Source organism: Apis florea, unplaced genomic scaffold, assembly GCF_048593485.1.
Source record: "Apis florea isolate Af1SG1 unplaced genomic scaffold, ASM4859348v1 contig_3184_pilon, whole genome shotgun sequence".
Classification (NCBI taxonomy): domain Eukaryota; kingdom Metazoa; phylum Arthropoda; class Insecta; order Hymenoptera; family Apidae; genus Apis; species Apis florea.
The window spans coordinates 388,124-410,125 of NW_028256717.1; the positions used below are offsets into that span (position 1 = coordinate 388,124).

At 20.1% G+C, this 22,002-nt stretch overlaps 4 protein-coding genes across 8 annotated transcripts; 2 read left to right on the forward strand and 2 right to left on the reverse strand.

Annotated features, from left to right (window-relative positions):
* Positions 1–339: 339 nt before the first annotated feature.
* On the reverse strand, positions 340–7,747 carry LOC100871751 (protein snakeskin). Of its 2 annotated transcripts, none has more exons than XM_012493371.3 (4): positions 7,556–7,747; positions 4,847–4,894; positions 2,730–2,888; positions 340–1,762 (listed from the first exon to the last, which is right to left on the reverse strand). In XM_012493371.3, exons 1-4 carry the CDS (start codon positions 7,679–7,681, stop codon positions 1,577–1,579), a joined length of 519 nt encoding a protein of 172 aa, XP_012348825.1. In that variant the 5' UTR covers positions 7,682–7,747; the 3' UTR covers positions 340–1,576. The 2 variants fall into 2 exon arrangements, with proteins under 2 accessions (XP_012348825.1, XP_086766555.1); XM_086910429.1 differs by lacking the exon at positions 7,556–7,747 and adding an exon at positions 5,136–6,060.
* Positions 7,748–11,567: 3,820 nt separating this feature from the next.
* Positions 11,568–12,946, forward strand: Taf12 (TATA-box binding protein associated factor 12). Of its 4 annotated transcripts, none has more exons than XM_086910431.1 (4): positions 11,568–11,683; positions 12,211–12,422; positions 12,508–12,700; positions 12,802–12,946. In XM_086910431.1, the coding sequence occupies exons 2-4, from the start codon at positions 12,246–12,248 to the stop codon at positions 12,927–12,929; spliced, it is 498 nt and encodes a 165-aa protein (XP_086766557.1). In that variant the 5' UTR covers positions 11,568–11,683; positions 12,211–12,245; the 3' UTR covers positions 12,930–12,946. The 4 variants fall into 4 exon arrangements, with proteins under 4 accessions (XP_086766557.1, XP_086766556.1, XP_086766559.1 ...); XM_086910430.1 differs by having other exon boundaries at positions 11,579–12,050; XM_086910433.1 differs by having other exon boundaries at positions 11,579–11,683; positions 12,216–12,422.
* Positions 12,947–13,726: 780 nt separating this feature from the next.
* On the forward strand, positions 13,727–17,879 carry LOC100864811 (E3 ubiquitin-protein ligase ZNF598). The gene is made up of 3 exons (XM_012493373.3): positions 13,727–13,848; positions 14,219–14,783; positions 14,909–17,879. The coding sequence occupies exons 2-3, from the start codon at positions 14,370–14,372 to the stop codon at positions 17,189–17,191; spliced, it is 2,697 nt and encodes an 898-aa protein (XP_012348827.1). The 5' UTR covers positions 13,727–13,848; positions 14,219–14,369; the 3' UTR covers positions 17,192–17,879.
* Positions 17,880–17,968: 89 nt separating this feature from the next.
* On the reverse strand, positions 17,969–20,215 carry Arf102F (ADP-ribosylation factor 2). The gene has a single exon (XM_003698422.4). It carries the CDS (start codon positions 19,291–19,293, stop codon positions 18,751–18,753), a length of 543 nt encoding a protein of 180 aa, XP_003698470.1. The 5' UTR covers positions 19,294–20,215; the 3' UTR covers positions 17,969–18,750.
* Between the last annotated feature and the right edge of the window lie 1,787 nt (positions 20,216–22,002).

Here is a 22,002-nt window from a genome sequence, read left to right on the forward strand (position 1 = left end):
ACAAATTGCGACCCATTAGGCTGTTACGATTAAAATAAAATCGCAAATTTAATACATAATAATATTTAGAATTAATTCATAAATATGTTTTCTTATATTTATATATGAAACGAAATTATCAATGTAATATAATAAATATTTTCTATAAGGTTACTTCCCAAACAATATAATTTCACAATTTTTTAAAAAATTTAAATACATTATAAATTTTTAAATTTAAAATTTTTTTTTAAATTTGTTTAATATTAGAACAAATATTTATATAATGATAATATTTATTTAACATTGGACAAAAAAAATATATTTTTCTTAACAAAATCTCATTTAAAAAACAATAAATTTAAAAAAAAATTTAATATAATTTATTTTATCAAATTACATGTTTTAATTTTTAATAATTACATTATTTTAATTATATTTATTTATTTATATTTTATTAAAAATTTATATTTTTGAAAACCAATTTGAAAATCAATAATTAAATCGAATATTAGTGAGAATATTATAATTTTTTTACAAAAGATTGATTATTAATATAAAATGATAAAAAATAAAGAAAATATAATTTACAATAAAAAAATAGTTCATGTTCATAGCTTAATTTATATGCAACAGTCATGATTACAATGCTTTCATTGACCTTATATTAGAAAGGGAATATCGCTTATTCTAAAAGAATATTAAAAATTTTTCTAAATTTTTAAATTAAAGTTCTAAATTTTAAAATTAGATTTTTAATATTTTAAACTTGAAATTAAAAAATATATAAATAAATATTATTTATTATTGATTGATGTAGCTTTATGATAATATATATTAAAAAAATTGAAAAGAAATTTTTTTTCGAAGAAATATAAATCAAGAAATTATTATCGTAAATGAAAATTTTATGAATACAATATAAAAATGAAACGAAGATTTTTATATTATTGTTCTTATAGTAATAAATTAAAATTATTACAAAATATAGAGAAGAAAATTTAATCAAACATGTAGTGAAATAATTATAATTGAAACTTAAAGACAAGCATTAATTAGTATTAAATATAGTATTAAATATTACTTAAGTAAAGTGAAAAAGTAATATACTAGTGATACGTTAAAAAATTAAATCGTTTCTTCAAACTCTATAATGACATATTTATAGTATATTTAATAATAATATAAATGATATAAGTATAAATTTAAAATTTTTGGTTTTAAGCTTTCAAATATATTGCATAATTTACTGTTTCTTATCTGATATGATTTTAATATAAAAAATTATTCAATTATCATAATATAAAAAGAATCTTTCTAGAAATTTTTGCTTTAATTAATAAACATAAAAAACTATACAAATCTTTTTTTCTATTTATATTCCATTTTGCTAATAGTAATGCTTATAACATTCGTAATATTTTTTCTTGAAATTTTTCAGATTTTATTAAAAACAAATTTTAATTTTTTCAATCTTTAGCAATAATTTTTTTAAACGATTTATTTATTTTTTATCATTAAAACGATCTTTAAAATCGAATCGATGATTATATTATATCTCTGATATTACTTAAAATATTTTATATTTTAAGTAATTTTAATTTCCTCGGAATGCGAACACTGCATCTACCATAAACAAAATTCCTTGAACTATACTGATAGATCCTTTAGCGATACCAGTATTACGAAAATTTCCTCGGTAGACTGCATTTATGAAATGATCAAGGATAAGAGCACCAACAATGACGAATAAGATGCAACCGACTATGGAGAAAAACAAGTCCTGCAAATCAAAAATTTCGTAAATTATCATTCTACAATTATATATAACTTTTTTAATTTTTTTTTTATAAATAAAAATGTATAAAAAAAGATCAGAAAAACATAATGGTTTAAATGGATATTTTTAATTTATGATTTTTGCATGATAAAGAAACTATTAATATTTATAAATTGATAATGATAAATTCCATATTATATGAATTCAATTCAAATGAAATCAGTTAAAATATCTACATTATGAAATAATAAATTTATTAAAATATAAAACTTATTTTTAAAAAGAAAAATATTTTTGATATTCTATAATATCATATTTATTAAAAACAAAATTTTAATGTTTTAAATATAACATATTATCAGAAAAGAATTACAGAAAATTCCTTTATTTTTTATGTCACAATAATAATGAATGGTATTATAAATTGTTAAACTTGTTTTGATAACCGCTTTCACTTAATGCAAAGAAAATTTAAACATTTCGTCGAAAGCCATCATAAAAATATAGAAATTTTTTAATATAATAAATAAAATAACTTGATAGATAAATAATCTTGATATTGATATTAAATATTTAATAATGAATTTAATTTATTTAATTTATATCAAGAAAAAAAATGGTATCAAGAAAAATGTTTATTAAATTATTTTATATTTTATTTCTACATATATTCAAGTCTACACACAGTAATATAGTTATAGATAATAATTTATAAAGCATTACAAATAACATATTATCATTTTATTTATTAATTGTAATACTATTATTACAATATTAATTGATATGAAAGTATTATAATATAAAGTATTATAAAATTTAAAAATATAAAAATATATTTTTACTGTAATTCTAATAGTTTTCAAAAGTATAATTTAAAAAAAAAAATCATAAAAAAATAGAAAAATGTATGTAAATAATATTTTTTATAAAAAAATTTGTATGAAATTATTTAAATATAATTCTGATTTACCAAGCGACGATCAATAGTAGCTCCTAAGATAATTCCAAGACACATTCCCACGAGAATGATTAAATACCCACCAAAGGTACCCATTGTAATAAAGGCACTGTTTAAACTGCTATCACTAAAGGAATGATAATGCAATCCTATAAGAACGCATACTATTATCTGAAAATAATAAGAAAAGAGAACAAAAATGGTAAATAAACAAAATAATAAATATGATTAAAATTTATTTAAAAAATATATATTAGTATTTATTTAAAAATATATATTAGTTGCAATAATACAATATCTTTTTATTTCAATATCTTTCCTTCAATATTATTTTATCTTTAACAACTATTGTATAACTATTGTATAACTATTGTAAAATCTATTAATAAATATATATTAATTTAAATATTACGTTATGCTATCATTTAACAAATCATATTAAATTTTCAGTACTTCACATATAGTTTTAAAACCGTATTATCATGAATAATTATTATTTATTCATTTTATAAATAATTACATTTAATTTGAATTAATTGTAAAAATTCCATTATTTGATAGTATACATCTTCTAATACAATAATTTCTAATGCAATAATATTAATAAAGCAAAAGTTCTGAATTTTTGTATATACAATGCTATATAATCTAATATAATCAATATTAAAAAATAAATTCAAATTATAAAAAGTTATATAAATAGATGATTTATTATATAATTAAAGTAATTAGATTAACGAAACAAGTGCATAGACTCTATTAATATCATAATTAAAATTCAATGATCTAAAAGTCTAAAAAGTTAGAAAAAAGAAAAAAACTAAAAAGATATTTTAAGAATAATTTTGAACAGAAATTTGCGTGTATCATAATTGAATGTATGAAAATAGACGAAACAAATAAGTATGTACATCGATTCTATCAATACCATCATAAATAGCTTATTAAAATTCAATTATCGTGCTTTGAATAAAAAATCAATTCTATTTCAATAGTACAAATTTTAAACAGAGATCCAATTATTAATGATAAATACTTCTTCATAGAAAGTATTCTCTCTTAATGTTGCATTCATAACACGTTCTGAGATCTGCTCATCATTATGTATATTGCATAGTAACATTACGTCATATATTCAATTTGTTCAAACTTGATTCAACATGATGAAACAAATTCTTGAAATATTTTTATCCCTTTTTTTAATAGCAATGATTCAATGTTTTAATAAGAATTTTTAATTTTTTATTATTTATCTTTCGATTCTTGTATGATCGATAGAATAAAATCATTAGAAAATATTTAGTAATTTTTAATATTTTTAATTGTTTTCGCTATTTGAATTGTTTTATTGGATCAATAAAGACGAATGAATGTATTGTTCGTGAAAAAAAGATAAAACATTTATTAAAATTCTATAGCGATGTTTGTAATGATAAAGTATTCTAACGTTTCTTTTTATGTATAAGTAAGAATATATAAAAGTAAGGATTCTTTATCATAATTTTTTATTTTAATATAGATTTTTTAAATTAATTTAAAAAAATCTGTAATACATTGATTTCTTAATAAATTATTTATAATTTCTAATTCATAATATATAACTGCAAAAATTTTCAAACAATAAATATTAATAATAAAATTAAAAATCTTAGTAATAAATTAAATTTTAGTAAATTTATCAATTAAAATCCAATTAAAAATAATCAAAAATGTAATATATCATATAAAAAAAGGATAAAATAATTAAAATTTTGAATTAAAGAATAAATAAAAAAGTTTGATTATTAAAATCATAAAAGTTTACACGATATATTATAGCTAAAAAATCGCAAAATAAAAAATAAAATTGAATAATAATTTATTTCCAGAATGTGATTTTCGAAATGTGATCATAACAAGAAGAGATGCACAATAGCTATTATATCATTTTCTATTCTGGTAGAACAGAAAATGTCTCCACGAGATTTCAGAATCTATCATTGATTTATAATTTCTTTTGATATATGAATGATTAGATAAAATATTAGATAGAATATTAGATAGAATATTAGAATAGTAGAATTATAACTTTAATTTTGATATTTAAACAATAAAATTTTTGTTTGATTTAAAATTATTTCTCTACTCACCAATTCCACTATTTTGAAAATAGTAGCCTTATTCATCCCCATCTTAACCTATTTGTAAAAAAAAAATTATTAAAAATTTATTATTTTAAAAGTTTTAAAAGAAATTCATATAATAATATCAATTTCTTTCTAAATTAATAATACTTCTCACGATATAACAGCTGATTTCTTTTCTTTATAAAATGTAAAATCTTATTTTATTTATTATACTTATATATATAATAAATATATATAATTTCAAAAATTGAAATTAATAGTAATTATTAAAATTAATTTCTTACATACTTACTACTAATATAATATTAACAAATTATAGAAATTCTTTATATTCTTATTGATTGATATATTTTAAAATTAATAAATTTCTTGTATTTTTAATTTTTTTCAAATATGAATTTTATTGTATTTAATATAATCTCAAATTATTTTTAATAATAATTATTCAAATTATTCGTAAATCAATTTCAAAGCAAACGAAACAAACAAATGAACTTTAAATTGAAGTTATAATATTTTTGTAATAAAACAAACTTCTAATCAATACTTATTCTTATTAATTCTCCATAGTATTAATCAATCATTTCATATTGTTAATGATGCATTTAATATTCATAAATAAAATCGCTAATTTATTCGTCTCATAATTATAAAACAATTTTTATTCTCATAAGTTAGATATAAAAAAAAATATAAAACATGACACATTCTCTATTTTATTTGATAAATCTCTAGAATATATGTAGATAACGAAGACAATTGTTCATACTTTTATTTTGACTCATCCTATTCATTCAAATTGGCACAAGTTATATATTTGCGTTTTACATATTATAAACATGTAAATTATTTGCTTATAAAAACAATATTTTGATATACAATTAAATTTGAATATATTTTGTTAATAAATAATATTTTGATGATTTTAAGATTATCATTTAAAAAATTTTTTTTATATTATGTTATATTTTTTCTAGTTTCCATTTTAATCATTACATTGTTTTGTAATTTATTATTTCAATTTTTATTACTTTTAATATTTATTAATATTAATTTTAATTTATTTAATATATTATTTAATAATATAATTTAATAAATTAATTTTAAACTTCACACTTAATATATCTGAAATTTTTCAACACTAAAGTTTTACTAAAATATATTTCAAAATAATTTGTTTGGTTACGTTTGTACGTAGCTAAGTTAGTGGAACGAATGATCTTTTATGGTAATCACTCAATTCATATAATTCTAATGATGGATAGAAAGAAGTCTAACAAGATATTATTCATATGTTTATACTATTATTAAATGAAGAATCATGTGACTGAAAAATTAATGTTTTAATTAGTGATTAAAGAAAAGAAAAAAAATAAAAAAAAATCTTAATAATACAAATATTAAAAAATTTATATAATTTTATTTACCAAAATAGAGAAAATTAAAAATTAATTCATAAAACAAAAATACAAAAATTTTGCAAAAGTTTTGCAAAAATCAAAATAAAAAATAAAAAACAGAAAACAGGAAATCATGATGTACATACAAAATTCATTACTAGAAGGAAAGTTGTACTTTCACTCGTATGATCATTACATTAGTCTGAAAAACCTTGACTCAAATTTTTATTTGAAGCATATTTCTTTTCATATGAAGTTTTTCTCATTTATGCAAAATTTACGCGTTAGTCTAAATCATCCGATGTTTAAAGTGTAACTATTATTGATATTTAAAATAAAATTAATTATAATTTAATAATAATTAAATAACACTCTGACAATAAAAATTAATCTTACAAATTAAAAATTTTTTCTATTTCATATTTAAATTTTTAATATAATATAAAATATTTTAAATGTGTATTTTAAATTAAGTAAATATTTGATTGTTTTATTTAAAACAGAACGATTAATTGTGTGAATATAAAATATAATTATTTTATTATATTTATTAGATAAATATTTATAATAAATTTTAGACTTTTTTAAATTGAATATTAATTTTGAATACTTGTAAAATTTAAACTAGATATTTATTTATCTGAAATATTTAAATTATAAAGTTCATTGGAATGTTGTATACTTTTTTTTTTGATTGAAATAGAATCATAAATGTATATATGATATAAATTACAAAAAATTATACTTCATTTATATTAACTACAATTTGTAAAACACAAAAATACATTATATATCCATAAAAAATCATAATAGAAACTTTTATATGCTAAGCCAAAAAAATTCATAAAAAAAATCATGATCAAAGTAGACTAACTATATATTATTCAATGAAAAGAAATTTTATTTATCAATACTATCAAAAATTAATTTTTAATTAATTGATCAATATTACGATAATATTGTAAAAAATTATTAATGATGTTTTATTTCCAATATATACATATATTTTATCAGATATATATTTATATCTTAACAATTTGTTTCAACAATTTAACAATTTCCATTAATTTTCCATAAGTTCCCATTTAATTTTTTGTAATAAATATTAAAAAAATAAAGCTATGCATTTTAATTTCATACATTTTAATATCCAAAATATATTGTCACAATTTTTAAATGCAATTTTTTCATTCAATATTAAATTAAACTTTTAAATTAAAATTTTTCTTGAGAATTTAATTTTAATATATATTTAATAATTAAAATACTTTGTGAATTATTTTGTTATTACACTCGTTGAAAATAAACTTACTTTTATTCGGTTTAAATTAATTAAATTTAGTTTAATCGGAGGTAGATTTTCACAAGGCAATAGTTCGACAAGGATTAAATGTTGAAGACCGATTACAAAGAAACGTTCCGTTTCGATTTTTACCATAGACTGAAACACGGCTACATTTATACAATCTTTTACGCATATTGTGAGTAGCCTCGCCTTCAGTAATGTTGTGACGTCTCTATAAGTGTCTCTCAAACGAATTGTATGATCTTTCTATAAATCTACATCCATTATTTCAAAAATAGTTATAATAAAAATCTTTTATGGAAAATTTTAAAAATATTTTATTTATTATAAAACTTATAAGTAATTTTTTTTTAAAATCAATATTTAAATTTGCATTTGTTATAAAAATATAGTATAAGTGTTTTTAAGAAAATATAATTAAAAATTAATAATAATAATAATAATAGTTTTATTCATATTTTAAATTAGGATTAACGTAGGACGTTGATATTGTTATACATCGATATTTTTCTTGTAAATGGTAAATGTATGAGAAAGAGAAAAAAGTTTTTTATAATAAAATATTAATTTTTTATATTTATAATATTTTAATTTTTTAAATTTCAAATTTTTTAATTTTTTAAATGCAATACTTAAATGTTTTGTTTTTTTATATAAAAACATATATTATAATAAATTCATATGTAATTAATAGCCTTTAAAGTCACATAAAATCAGATAAAAAATAAAAGAAATAATTATTTTGAATAATTTATATCATTTTATTTAATAATGTATATTTATAATATAATATCACATATTTCTTATTGATAAATCTATGCATATCTTGTGTAATTGACTCTATATAATTGATTATATATTTTTATTAATTGTAAATATCATATATATCATATATCATATTTATTACTAATATCAAAAAATAAATTCAGTGATATTATAATTTCAATTTTAATTACATATTTTAAGTAAATTATTATATTATTAAAAAGATCTAATATTTTCATCTAAATAATTATAAAATATTTTAAAATAAACAATTTTTTGTATGTAAATAAAATTATCTAAAAACTTCTATCGAATAATATGCGTCATAATTAGTTCGAATAAAAAATAGTTTTGAAATTTTATTGAAAAATTAAAATATCATTTCGTGATTAAATATAAAAATTTTATGATTTCTTTCTTTAAATTATTTTTAAATTATTTTTAAATCTAAAATTGTTGTATACAAAAAATAAAATATTTACAATAAAATTAAAACAATCTTTCTTTCTTTTTAGCATTTTCAAAATTATAAACTCTCAAAATTTAATTATTTGATTAGAAAATTATTCTTTATTCTTCTTTTATTTTTACTTTTTTTTATAGTACTTTTTATATATTTTTGTTATAGTATTCGATTAGGTTCATATTTAAGTTGAAAGATTGAGAAGCACTGGTAACACGATCAGATTCATTCTAGTTAATGGTTAGTTTTCATGAAAGAGAATATCAAAATTAACCTTGTTAGATAATTTTTAAAAATTCTGAATTTTTTCATAATTATTACGTGTTATATTATATTAAATTAATTTTACTATATATGTTATATTAAATATGTAATTAAATATATTATATTAAATATGTACAGTAATATTAATTTAGTATAATATAAATATTTAAATACATACGTCATATAATTTCCATATTTTTTTAAATAAAATAGATAGATTGATTAAATATAATATATCTTTTGATTCATATTTTATCTATGTACATGTGTATACATTAATAATCAAACATTATTATCTAATATAATTCATATATTATTCATTTTATTAAATGTGATATAATGTCTAGAAAATTTATAGTATTCTAGAAAAATTTCATTCAAAATAAAATAAACATGATGTTATAAATAACTAAACTTTTATCGAAACTTTTAAGAATATTTTATTTTTAAATTATATTCAAAATTAAATATTTATCCTCCATAATATCTAAAATCATTTATTAACATTTAATCTTATTTCATATTTTTTTTATCTGTTTTTATATCTGTTTTATATTTTTTTAATGTTCTACGATTTAAAAAATTTTGTAAAAATTCAGGATTATTCATTAACATTTTTTACTAATTTACTTTTTTTTCCAATAAGTAATTATATTTTCAAGAACAATCGAAATAAAATTGATTGTTTTACATTATTTTTGAGATTCTATTTTATGAATGATTAAAATTTTTATATATTCTGCTCAAAACTTGTTAAAATTTACATTTATTTAATTATTACATTAAAAATTACATAAAATATAAGATATCAAATATTAAGTAAATATAGAATATTTTCAAAACTTAATTTAGAATTTATGAATAAATTTAAATTAAATGCATTTTGAAACACAGTAAAATACATAAAAATTATTTTAGGAAATTTTTTTAATTATTTCATTTATTTTTTCTTTATAATAAATTTTTTACAATAATAATTTTTACAAAGATATCAAATATTTCTAGAATTTTATAATTTTATAATTTAATCTTTTTTGGATTTTCAAAAAAAATAATCTATTATATTATTATACATAATTATATACCTTTCACTAACTCTTATGTTGATTCTCTGAATGACGTTTTTTTTTTGAATGACGTTATATTATCAATTATATGATAACGTCATATCATATTATTCAGATACAAACTATCATGAAATTCGCAATAAGCTTAATTTATAATGGTGAAGTCTGAGAATGTTACGTCACATTTTCTAATAAATATTACTAAAGAATAAGAAAAATTATAATTATATAAAATTCAAGATTTATAACGAAACTATTAATCAAACATTTTTTGTTTCTTTCTTTCCTATTATTGATGCTTTTCTTTTTTTTCTTACTTTTTCTCATTATCTTGATTTCATTCTTTCATCTTCCTCTTTATATTTATTATTAATAGATTATTTCTAAAATAATAATATTTAAATAATATTAATATAATAATAATAATATTAATATAATATAATATAATAATAATATAAAATAATATTAAATTTTCTAAAAAAAAAATGAATGAAAGAAATTGTCAATATAATTTGATATACATTTTATATATATAAGTGATATATTTTTTTTTTTTCATAATGAAATGAAAAATTTTAAAACAAAATTTGTATCTTTATAATATAAGAATTTTTATTTTATTATATATGTTATATAAACATTTATAACATTTATAATGATTTATAAATATTTTTTCTGAATAATGCGTAATAAAGATTAAATAAATATTAATGTTTATATCACACAATATTAAAAATAAATATTAAAAGTATATTTTATAATATAATTTTTTCATTCATTTATTATGTAATTGTTTTCAATAATTAAAAAAAAATTAATTTTATAATTGAAAAAATGATAGAAATGATATAAAAATTTTTATAACTATTATATACATATTTTAAATATTTTTGCATTTTTTTCCGTAATTCTTTCAAATTTTATGGTATGATAATTTTTTTAGTATTTAATGCCATCTCTTTGAAAAGTACTCAAACTTATCACACTTTTATCGATATTAAAATGAATTTATTAATAGACTTTAACTTATAGCTCTATCTTTTAGATAATCTCGAAAGCTTTTTATGTATAGATAACGCTAATAATCAATTCTTGATGAGATGTCTCATGAACTTAAGAAATAGCACTAATCGTCAATTCTTATTCTATCTTTATTCTTTTAATATTTATTCTTTTGTTTATTTATTTTTTTATTTATTTATTTGCTATAATCTATAGTACTAATTCCTTAATTTTTACTCTATCTTTGTTCTTATCCTATTTTTCATTCTTCTTGTCTATATTTTGCAGCTTTTCACACATAACTACTATAATTAAAATATAATCAAAGTATTAATTGAACATTTTCATCATACCATACTTTAAAATAAAAAAATATAGATTATTATTTTCGGTGTTATAATGTATCTCTAGAATGATGTATCTAGATTGTGTACTATAAAAATACATTGGATAATATCTATTTTATATGTAGTCTATGGACATAAAATACTATTATAAGATGGTAAATCTATTCTCTATCTTGTCTATGGACAAGACTTCTAAAATTTATTTTGTCAATGATGTTAGTAAGAAGTAAGTAATTAATCTATAATAACTAAATTTATATATATGTATATAGTTAAAAAATAATAAAAATACAAATAAAATAGCATTAGAACAATGCAAACTATATCTATAAAACAGAATATAAAAGATTAAATTCTAAGTAACTTAAATATTCTTAATCAATCTAAGTTATGATTATGTGATTAACGTGTAAAAACTTGGAAATAAAAACGCAGAGATTTTGCAAAAGAATCGCGCAAGAAGATTCTACGAAACGATTTGCTTGTTCTTATGTATTCCCAAACTTGTTTCAAGAGAAAAATTGGGCCACGGTATAATTTCTCTTTTGTTCACAATATTGCGACGCTTATCGCCAAGTGTCAATTAATTCTAGGTATTTACTGTTCTTTTTAACGTTATTTATAAGTGAAATAAAATATTTATAACTGAAATAAAATATTTATAATTAAAATAAAATATTTTATATATAACTTTATATATATATATTGTATTCTTTGTATTAATTTTTTATATTATGTTTTATTTTTATTTAGTTTAGATTTTTAAATTACAATAAATGTCTTAAATCATGACTACAATAAATGTCTTAAGTCAAGATGTTGCCATGACATCACAACAATCTCAAACACAATCGCAACAGACACAATTTGTATCACAACCTTCAAAGCAGCAAGTAGTACAACAAGCTTCTACTCAACAACAACAACCACAACAACAACAAAGTTCCTTCAATGATTTCCCACAAGTATGTATTGTAAAAAATATAAATTTTATTGAATATGTTTTTATATGTTTTATATATTTATATTTTTATATTGTATAAATTTCAGTTTTTAACTAAAACAAGATTGCAAGATCTTGTGAAAGAAGTAGATCCTACTGAACAATTAGATGAAGAAGTAGAAGAAATGTTATTGCAATTAGCAGATGATTTTGTAGAAACAACTGTCAATGCTGCATGTTTGTTAGCCAAACATCGTCATGCAAATACTGTAGAAGTAAAAGATGTACAATTACATTTAGGTAAATTATGAAAAATTATCAGATAAATAATTATTCAATACAACATAATTAAATATATATGAAATGGATTAAATATATATGATTTATTATCCAATTTTTAGAAAGAAATTGGAATATGTGGATTCCTGGTTTTGGTACAGATGAAGTACGTCCATATAAACGTGCAACAGTTACTGAAGCACATAAACAAAGATTGGCACTTATACGAAAATCAATTAAAAAATATTAACTTTTCTGTACATTTCATTCTGTGTTATTATTTTATCTTTAACTAACAATTCTTTTACATGTAGTATAATTTATGATAACATACATAATTAATATTTGTAAAAGAAATTATAATTATATATATATATATATATATACATAATTATATGATTATATATACTTTTTGTAATGTACATAATTTTAAGTCTAATATGTCTTTAAGCAATAACTAAAATTTTTCTTGAATAAATTTATAATTACTTTATATATGATTTAGAAAAATTAAACAAATAAATATACATTACAATTTTGATTAAATATTATACAAAATAAATTTTATTGTTTATAAATTTTTTTATGAAGATTTATATTTGTAAAAAAAAGATTTTATTCAAAAAATAAAAATTCACTCATGCTATTTTATTTGTATAATAAGATTATTAGATTAAAATATAAGAATAAGCAATTTAATTTAGATCTAAATTTTAAAAAATCTTAAAAAATGCATTTATGTATAAAATTACATAAAAATGATATAAGATTATAATTTTTAATTTTACAAAATTTTTTTCAAAAATATATATCAAGAAATTCTTGATTTTTTATTTGTTTATTTTTATAATATAAAAGTAAATATAAACGTAAAAAAATTTACATAAAAAAAAAATACAAATTAAAATTAAAGAAATTCATTCTATTTGTTTAAATGCAATTTAAACATAATTTTAAATAACACTAAATTTTAGTCACTAATTTATCTAGTTATTTTTTGACTTATAATGACTAAAACAGAAGAAACCGGAACTGCTTGCTCATCAAATTGAATTCATCAAACCAACCAACAACATACATACCATAGTCTAGTAAATCGTGATAACCTTTTTCTTTCAGGGACATATTGTAAGATTTTACCATCTGCTTGTTGGGACAATTTTCAGACGGTATTGTTCACTTTCTTCTACTTAATCTTTATATATACATATAAAATATTTAATAATTTATTAGAAAATAAATTCATATTGTTAGTTCAAAAAATAAACAGTTACTTTTTCACAAAATATTTGTTCTATCTATCGTGAATCTAGCGATTGTAGCATCTGAACATATATGTCTCCTTATTCTATTAGTTGTTAAATATAAAAAACGTATTAATTAAATTTTAATATATTCTTATAGTATTTATCAATTTAAATATGATATTCTTTTAATAATTAATGGAAGTTTTTAAATTAATAATGTTTGATTTTAAGGGTTAGGCTTATATTTATAGGAAATAAATATATCGAAATTAAAATATCAATTGTATTGCAGATGTGTGCAAGACAATAGTGAAGATAATATAATTTATTTTATTGAAGTAAAAATTCAGTAAAAATTATACAAAAATAACAAAATAAGAATTTATTATATTCTATAAACAATATATGTAATAGATATTTCTGAGGGATATTTCATTAAAAAAATGTCTGGTAGTAATGAAAATATGAATAATAACACCTGTGTTGTATGTTATAAAAATGTTGACATTTATAGCATTGGAATGTGTGAACACCCTGTATGTTATGAATGCAGTACTCGAATGAGGGTGCTTTGTTGTCAAAATGAATGTCCTATTTGTCGTCAAGATTTGCCAAAAGTTGTATTTACAAAGGAGATAAAACCTTTTCGCCAATTACATAAAGGTAGCTTAATAGATACACGATATAATATCTATTTCGATACATCAGATATTCAAAATAAATTTTATGACTTATTGGCTAATGTTTGCTATATTTGCAAAGAGAAACTTGTATTTAATAATTTTAATAGTTTAAAAGATCATATGAGACATCAACATGAGTTACATTATTGTGATCTTTGCGTGGAAAATTTAAAGGTAATAAATATTAATATTATTTAATTTTAATTTTAAATCTATTTCAAAATATATTAAGATTAATTTATTCTTAATTTTTAGTAATTTATAATGACAAATTAACTTGTTTATTTTTTTTATGATAGATATTTTCTCATGAAAGACGTTGTTATACAAGATCAGATCTTGCACAACACCGAAGGAAAGGAGATGTTGATGACAAAAGTCATAAAGGACATCCATTATGTGAATTTTGTGATCAACGTTATATGGATAATGATGAATTATTTCGTCATTTGAGAAGAGATCACTTATATTGTCATTTTTGTGATGCAGATGGTTTACATCAATATTATAGCTCTTATGATTATCTGAGAGATCATTTCAGACAAGAACATTTCTTGTGTGAAGAAGGAATGTGTGTTGAGGAAAAATTTACAAGTGTCTTTAGAACTGAGATAGATCTTAAAGCACATAAGGCAAGTGTTCATAGTAAACAATTGAGCAAAGCTGCTGCAAAGCAAGCAAGAACATTAGAGCTAGAATTTACACTAGCTCCACGTGGTGAAAATCGAATGAACAGAAGAGGAATGTTAGGTCCATCGACTTCTAGGAATTCAAGAGATTATAGTCTCAGGGAATATCAACCAATTTCGCCAAATACTTCAAATGTATTTATACCAAACAACGAACCTACTTTTATAAAACGTCAATCTGTGGATGTGCAAAGTACAGAAGAATTTCCAACATTGGGTAACACTGCACCTATTGTACCTACTTTAAATCAAAGTAAAGGTAGAGGTAATGTAACAATCCGTAGTACCATAAGACCTCAGCCTCTTGCTGTTACAGATGAAAATTTTCCCGCATTAGGACCAGAAGCAGGAAGTACAAGTATTTCTAAAACTGTTAATTTTAGTGTATCCAGCAGTAATGCAACAGGATCAAGTATACAACCTCAAAAGAGTACAACTTCTAATGTATCTATTCAAGTTAATCATGAACCAAATGGAACAGTTACTACAAAAGTTTCAGGTCCTAATATAAGAATTCGTCCTGCTCAGCTATCAATGGAATCATTTCCTGCATTGGGTTCTGCAGAACCATCAACTAGTAGTAATACAAATTCAGCTCATTGGAAGGAGGTATTACAATGGACTTGTTCTAAATCAGCATCTACATCGATACCTAAAAAAGTAGTTTCACCACCATTAAATCCTTCTCCACCACCTATTCAATCTGGGGAAGATTTTCCTACATTATCAAAATCATCTAAATCAAAGAAACAATCAACAATTACAGTAGTTCCTTCTTGGGGTCAACCACAGAATTCTAATAACAGTAATAATATAAAAACAACTACTGATTTAACAAAAGGAAAAACGAAAAAGAAAAAAGTTAAACAAAATTATAATAACAATACTGCTAATGGAAATGATGGTAATAGTTCAAAAACAAATATAAGTTCTGTTGTAGTAAAAAAAGAATGTGAAACACCTAGAAATTTATCTAGTATGAATAGAACGGATACTGTACAGTCAAGTTCACAATCTACACGAAATACGGATAATATTAGTAACAGTGAAAATATATCAAAAAATATAAATGTTCAATCTTCGAAAGAAATGGAACAAATTAATAAAAAGGAAAAGAAGAAACATAAAAATATAGATAATGAAACGGTTGTAAATACAAATATCGATAATAATACTTCAAACGGAGTACAGAGAAAGCGCACTGAATTAAAAATAGATAGCTTAAATTCTAGCAATAGAAATGCCCGTCATTTAGAAGAATTTCCAGCTTTAAGTAGCAGCAGTTCTAAACCACCAGGTTTCACAAATCCACCACCTGGATTTGGAACAACAACTCCTCCACCTCCTGGTTTTTGTATAAAGTATAACAGCATGGATAAATTACATAATAATAATGGATTGACTTTTACAAACAGTTCTGGAGAAAGTTATTCTATTTTGCCAGATAATAGTAAACATAATAGTGCATATAATTACGTACCGCCTCCAGAATTTCAAAAACGGAATAAATTTCTTGTAGCCAAAGTTAATGAAATCCTAATGCAACATGATGATCAAATTGAGGAATTTCGATATATAAGTGGACTATTTCGACAAGGAACATGTAATGCTCAAGATTATTATACGCATTGTCGCGAAGTTATGGGTCTCATTGCTTTTGAGCATGTATTTTCAGAGCTTTTAGTTCTCTTGCCAGATATTGAAAAGCAACAAGAACTATTTAAAGTTCACAAAAAAGAAAGTGGTAATAAAATTAAAGGTTTAGAAATTTGTGCAACTTGTGGTCAAGTTTTAAAGATTGGTTCTGATTCTCGAACACATATGACTAGTCATACATTAGAAAATCATTTTCCTGCATTGGGCAAAAATAATCTGTTTTCAAAATATTCTTAGGTTTATAAATGAATATAATTATGTTCCTTTAATTATCTTAAAAATTTTGCCAAGGTTTTGTAAGCTATAAATAAAGGAACTGCTAAACAAATTATTTTTATGAATGGCATCAATGTAAGATAGTTATAATCAATTATTTGAAGTTATTGGTAAAATATAAATATTCTAACTGTCAGCTTTTAGTATTAAAAAGTTAATTTGAACAAATTAATTACCATAATGTACTTGGTATCTGTTCAATGACCTGTGTGATTGCTGCCTAAACTAAAGAAAATTTATTATCAAATGGTATACACTAATAATTTTATGAAAATGCATATAGCAAATAAAGTCAATAATTCTGTGTATAATAACAAATTTTATGTAAATGAATTTGAACAATTTAATATTTGTGACACAAAAATATCTGAATAAGATATTCATATATTAAAATCTTTTAATTGATGCCCTTTATTATGTCATATGTTAAAACTACTTTGTATATATTACTCATAAGTAGGAAATATATTCTGTAATTTATTCATTGTCTTTTATGAGTAGAAATGGAATAAAATTTTATGATGCATAAAAGTAATATTGCATATTAACAAATTATTTGATACGTTATACATTATACAGTGCATGTATGATAATGTACTGTTTTGTACTATAATAAAGTTACTACATTGAGTTAAATAAGACTGCAAAATATACTTGACTATTATATTTCCCTATATTATAAAAATAAATTCTTATTTTTATGTTATAAAAGAAAATAATAATGATGAAATACAATTGTAAATGTTATCATTGATATTTTTATTTCTAATAATTTTTTAAATTTATAATAATATTTTACAATAAAAATTATATATCTTTATAAGAAAAAATTATTAGTAAAGAAAAAAGGTATATGTTTTAAATGTTACTCTTATACTTTACTGTTAATTTTATTCGTTCTATACTATTATTTATTCAAAAAACAAAATAGTAGAAATTATATGTTAAATAATATATATATACATAAAATATTATATATATACATATATATATAATATTTCATTTTTAATTTGCTACATAGACGCAGAGCAAAGTGCATAGTAAAGTATAAAAATTTTTTTTTTTTTTATAGTGAAGAAATAATGATAATTTATTAAACAAATGATATTCTTTTCAAATAAAAATATGTAGTATTAAAATTAATGTAGAAATATTTTATATTTATTATAAATTCAAGATACACTTTTTAAATAAACTCACAATATTTTCTCTTGATTAGCAAACATAATATGTAACTGATAAATTTATGCACTCATCTATTTTATAGTTTTTCTTTTAAAATAAAATTTCATTTTGAAAATAAAACTTGCTTTAGCATTCAATACTGACTCAGTTAATTTTTAACACTGAGACAGTCAAGTTATATTCTATTATTTTAAGTTTTCCTCTTAAAAATTACAATCACAGGTATTAAATCGTACACATAGTGCGTAATCTGACAAAATGGAAATTGCAACATGTCTTCTACGTCCATGCTCAATGAATAAATTGTTCATGAAGATTATGGATATAATATTTTATCACTTTTTAGCTAGTTCATTACTCAACCAATCAAGTCCTTCATAGAGTCCATGTCCTTGAGTAGCACAAGTACTTTGAATATACCAATGACGTCCACGTAAAGAATTCAATCCTAATTTATCTGTAAGTTCTGCTGCAGACATGGCATTTGGTAAGTCTTGTTTATTAGCAAAAACTAAAAGAACTGCATCTCTCAATTCATCTTCTTTTAACATGTTTGCTAATTCACGTTCTGCCTCTCCAATACGTTCCCGATCATTACTATCAACAACATAGATGAGACCTTGTGTATTTTGGAAATAATGTCTCCAAAGTGGTCTGATTTTATCCTGACCACCAACATCCCATACCGTAAAACATATATTCCTGTATTCAACAGTTTCAACATTGAAACCAATGGTAGGTATTGTTGTGACAATTTCACCAAGTTTTAGTTTATATAATATAGTAGTTTTTCCAGCAGCATCCAGACCCACCATTAATATTCTCATTTGCTTTTTACCAAAAAGCCGAGTAAGTAGGCTGCTAATTGTTAGGCCCATTTCGTTTAAGAAGACTCTGATTCGAAATACTTAAACTAATACTTTTACTTGGTAAAATTGATGCCACGTATTATTTTATTTATTTCAATAATATGATATTTCGCATCAAAAAAACAGTATTTAAAATTTTAGAAATATGACGACGTTTATAATGCCGTTAACACACCTTACAGACAATAATAGCAAACGTCACCTCAAGGAAACTTATTATTCCGGAAATAGTTGGCAAAATTGGCCACGCACGCCAACTCCTAGCTTAAAGTACTAATCGTAAATGCTATTAATATTACTGCAGATTTTAAAACAATTATTTCTTTTTACAGCATTCTAAAACTTGTAGTCAAGAAATAGATTGAAACTTCATTATTAAAATTCATAAATCACAATATACCGAATAGAAAACAAGTCAATGTGTATTCTGCCATAACCCTTAACTATATAACCAAGCGGGCAATTCAAAGACAATTTTCTTATTATTTATATTTAAAGAATTTTTAAAAATATTTTGATTGTAAAATTATTATTACAAAGGATTTTTCATGATAATTTATAAATAATATTATCTTGACAATTTTACAAAAAAATCAAATTATTTTGAAGCAATTTCTGTCGCTTTTATTATGAAATCCAATATTGCATTAATAATATTATTAATATATTATTTTAAATAATTGTATAGAATGTAATGCTTACATAATAATTTAAAAAATGAATTTTTAAAAATAAATAAATTATATATTAATTATCTGCATTACATATAACTTTCATATAAATTTGAAATATAAACACTAAATATTTTATTTTCAAATTTAAATTAATTTTTTTTGTATTTTATATTATTACAATACCTTATACTCTTCTTTCATTCATTTAGACTTTAAGCTTGCGAAATTTAGAAAACATTATAAATTCATTGCCAACTTAAAGCAAAATGTTCATCACAAAAAAAACGAAGAACTAAAATGTATATAGATATTCCTCAAGTTTAAGATTTCCATATTCACAGGAATAGTTTTCAAAATTTTTCGTAAATAGTAGAGAACGCTGCATTCTTTTAATAATAATAAAATAATGAAGAATAATATATAATTTGATTAAAATTATAATAACGGTTGTTATGTGATGTGTTAAGATTTATGCAAAGATAAAATGAAGTAAATGATGTAAACAATGTGATATTATATTTTTATATAATATTTAAATAGTTATTAATTTTTTCAAAATGTGAATATCTGAAATGCTAAATACGTAAGAAGAATTTTCTATTTAATAGTTATTTAAAATATATATTGTCTTTTTAATAATGTTCATTAACGAAAAAAGTTTTTATTAAATTTTTATAAATATTTCATAAGTCATATAACAATCTACGACATAATAATAAAAAGTTATTGATAAAAAATTTAAAAAAAATTATTAATAAAAAGTTAAAAAAATAAAAATTGATTTATTTTTTTTGTTAATATCTAAAAACATTCGATAATCATTGTTAATCTCTTATTACTTTTCATTCGTTCATTTTCTTTATAAAATATAAAAAAACAAAATATAAAAAATAGATAATCTCTTTTATTGTAAAATTGAAGAATAAATTATATAATAATAATTTCGTTAAAATTTCTATGATTTGTTAATTAATTTTATTCCTGCAATATGTTTTTTTTTTGTTTATCTATATTCTGTTTCTCATAAATTTTTTATCGTAATTTATAATCGTATTTTAAATTACATTTATTTGCATTGTATTTATCAAAATTTGTCATTATCAAAATTATATCAAATGTAAATATTTACATTAATAAAAAATGCAATATAAGAAATATATCTTCATTTTAAAATTAATTTTTAAAATTTTTGAATTTAATATTTTCCAAAATTTATATATATATGTTTTAAGTATAATTTTTTCAATATTTAAAAATCATTTATAAAATAATTACAAATTAAAGAATTAAATAAATAAATGAATAAATAATAAAATGCAATGAGATGCACATACATAGCATTAAGAACTAAATATTTTGTATATATATTTTAAATCCTATTATAGAATTATAAAAATAATTTTTGTATTAATATATATTTGTTTATAACTTTTTACTAAAATTATAAATATGATATAAATATGAAATTCTTCATATTGCACAACTAGTATTTGGATAGTTAATTGTGTTTTAAAAATGTTTGTAACATTATATAATAAATAGCAAAAAAATTTCTTTCTGTTCTCATTATTAATAAATTAAGCTTTCATTTGTTTTAACTTATCATTGTATTGTACTTCACTTTGTATATTATATTATATATTATAAGATCATCATTTTATCCATAAATAATGAAAGTGTATTTAATTCTATATCTTGTCTATAATCTCGCGCCAAAAATAACTACAGATAAAAGGAATAAATAGGAATTAAGAGCTCATAAATTGCATAGCAAATAATGGGATAAGAACAAAGATAGCATAAAAATTAGGAAATCAGCGCCATCTTTAGAGTGCCGCAAATGAAACATTCATAGATAAGGAAAGTAAATAGTAAAAAAGGATAGAAAGAGAATAGAAATTGACTGCCAGCGCCATCTCTTAAAAATTATTTTAAATATATTTTTAAAAACACTTTAGAGATGGCGCCATTAGTCAATTCTTATTTTATTTTATCTTGTTCTTAAAGAAATTTCTTTAATATTCAACAGATGGCGCTGAGGATC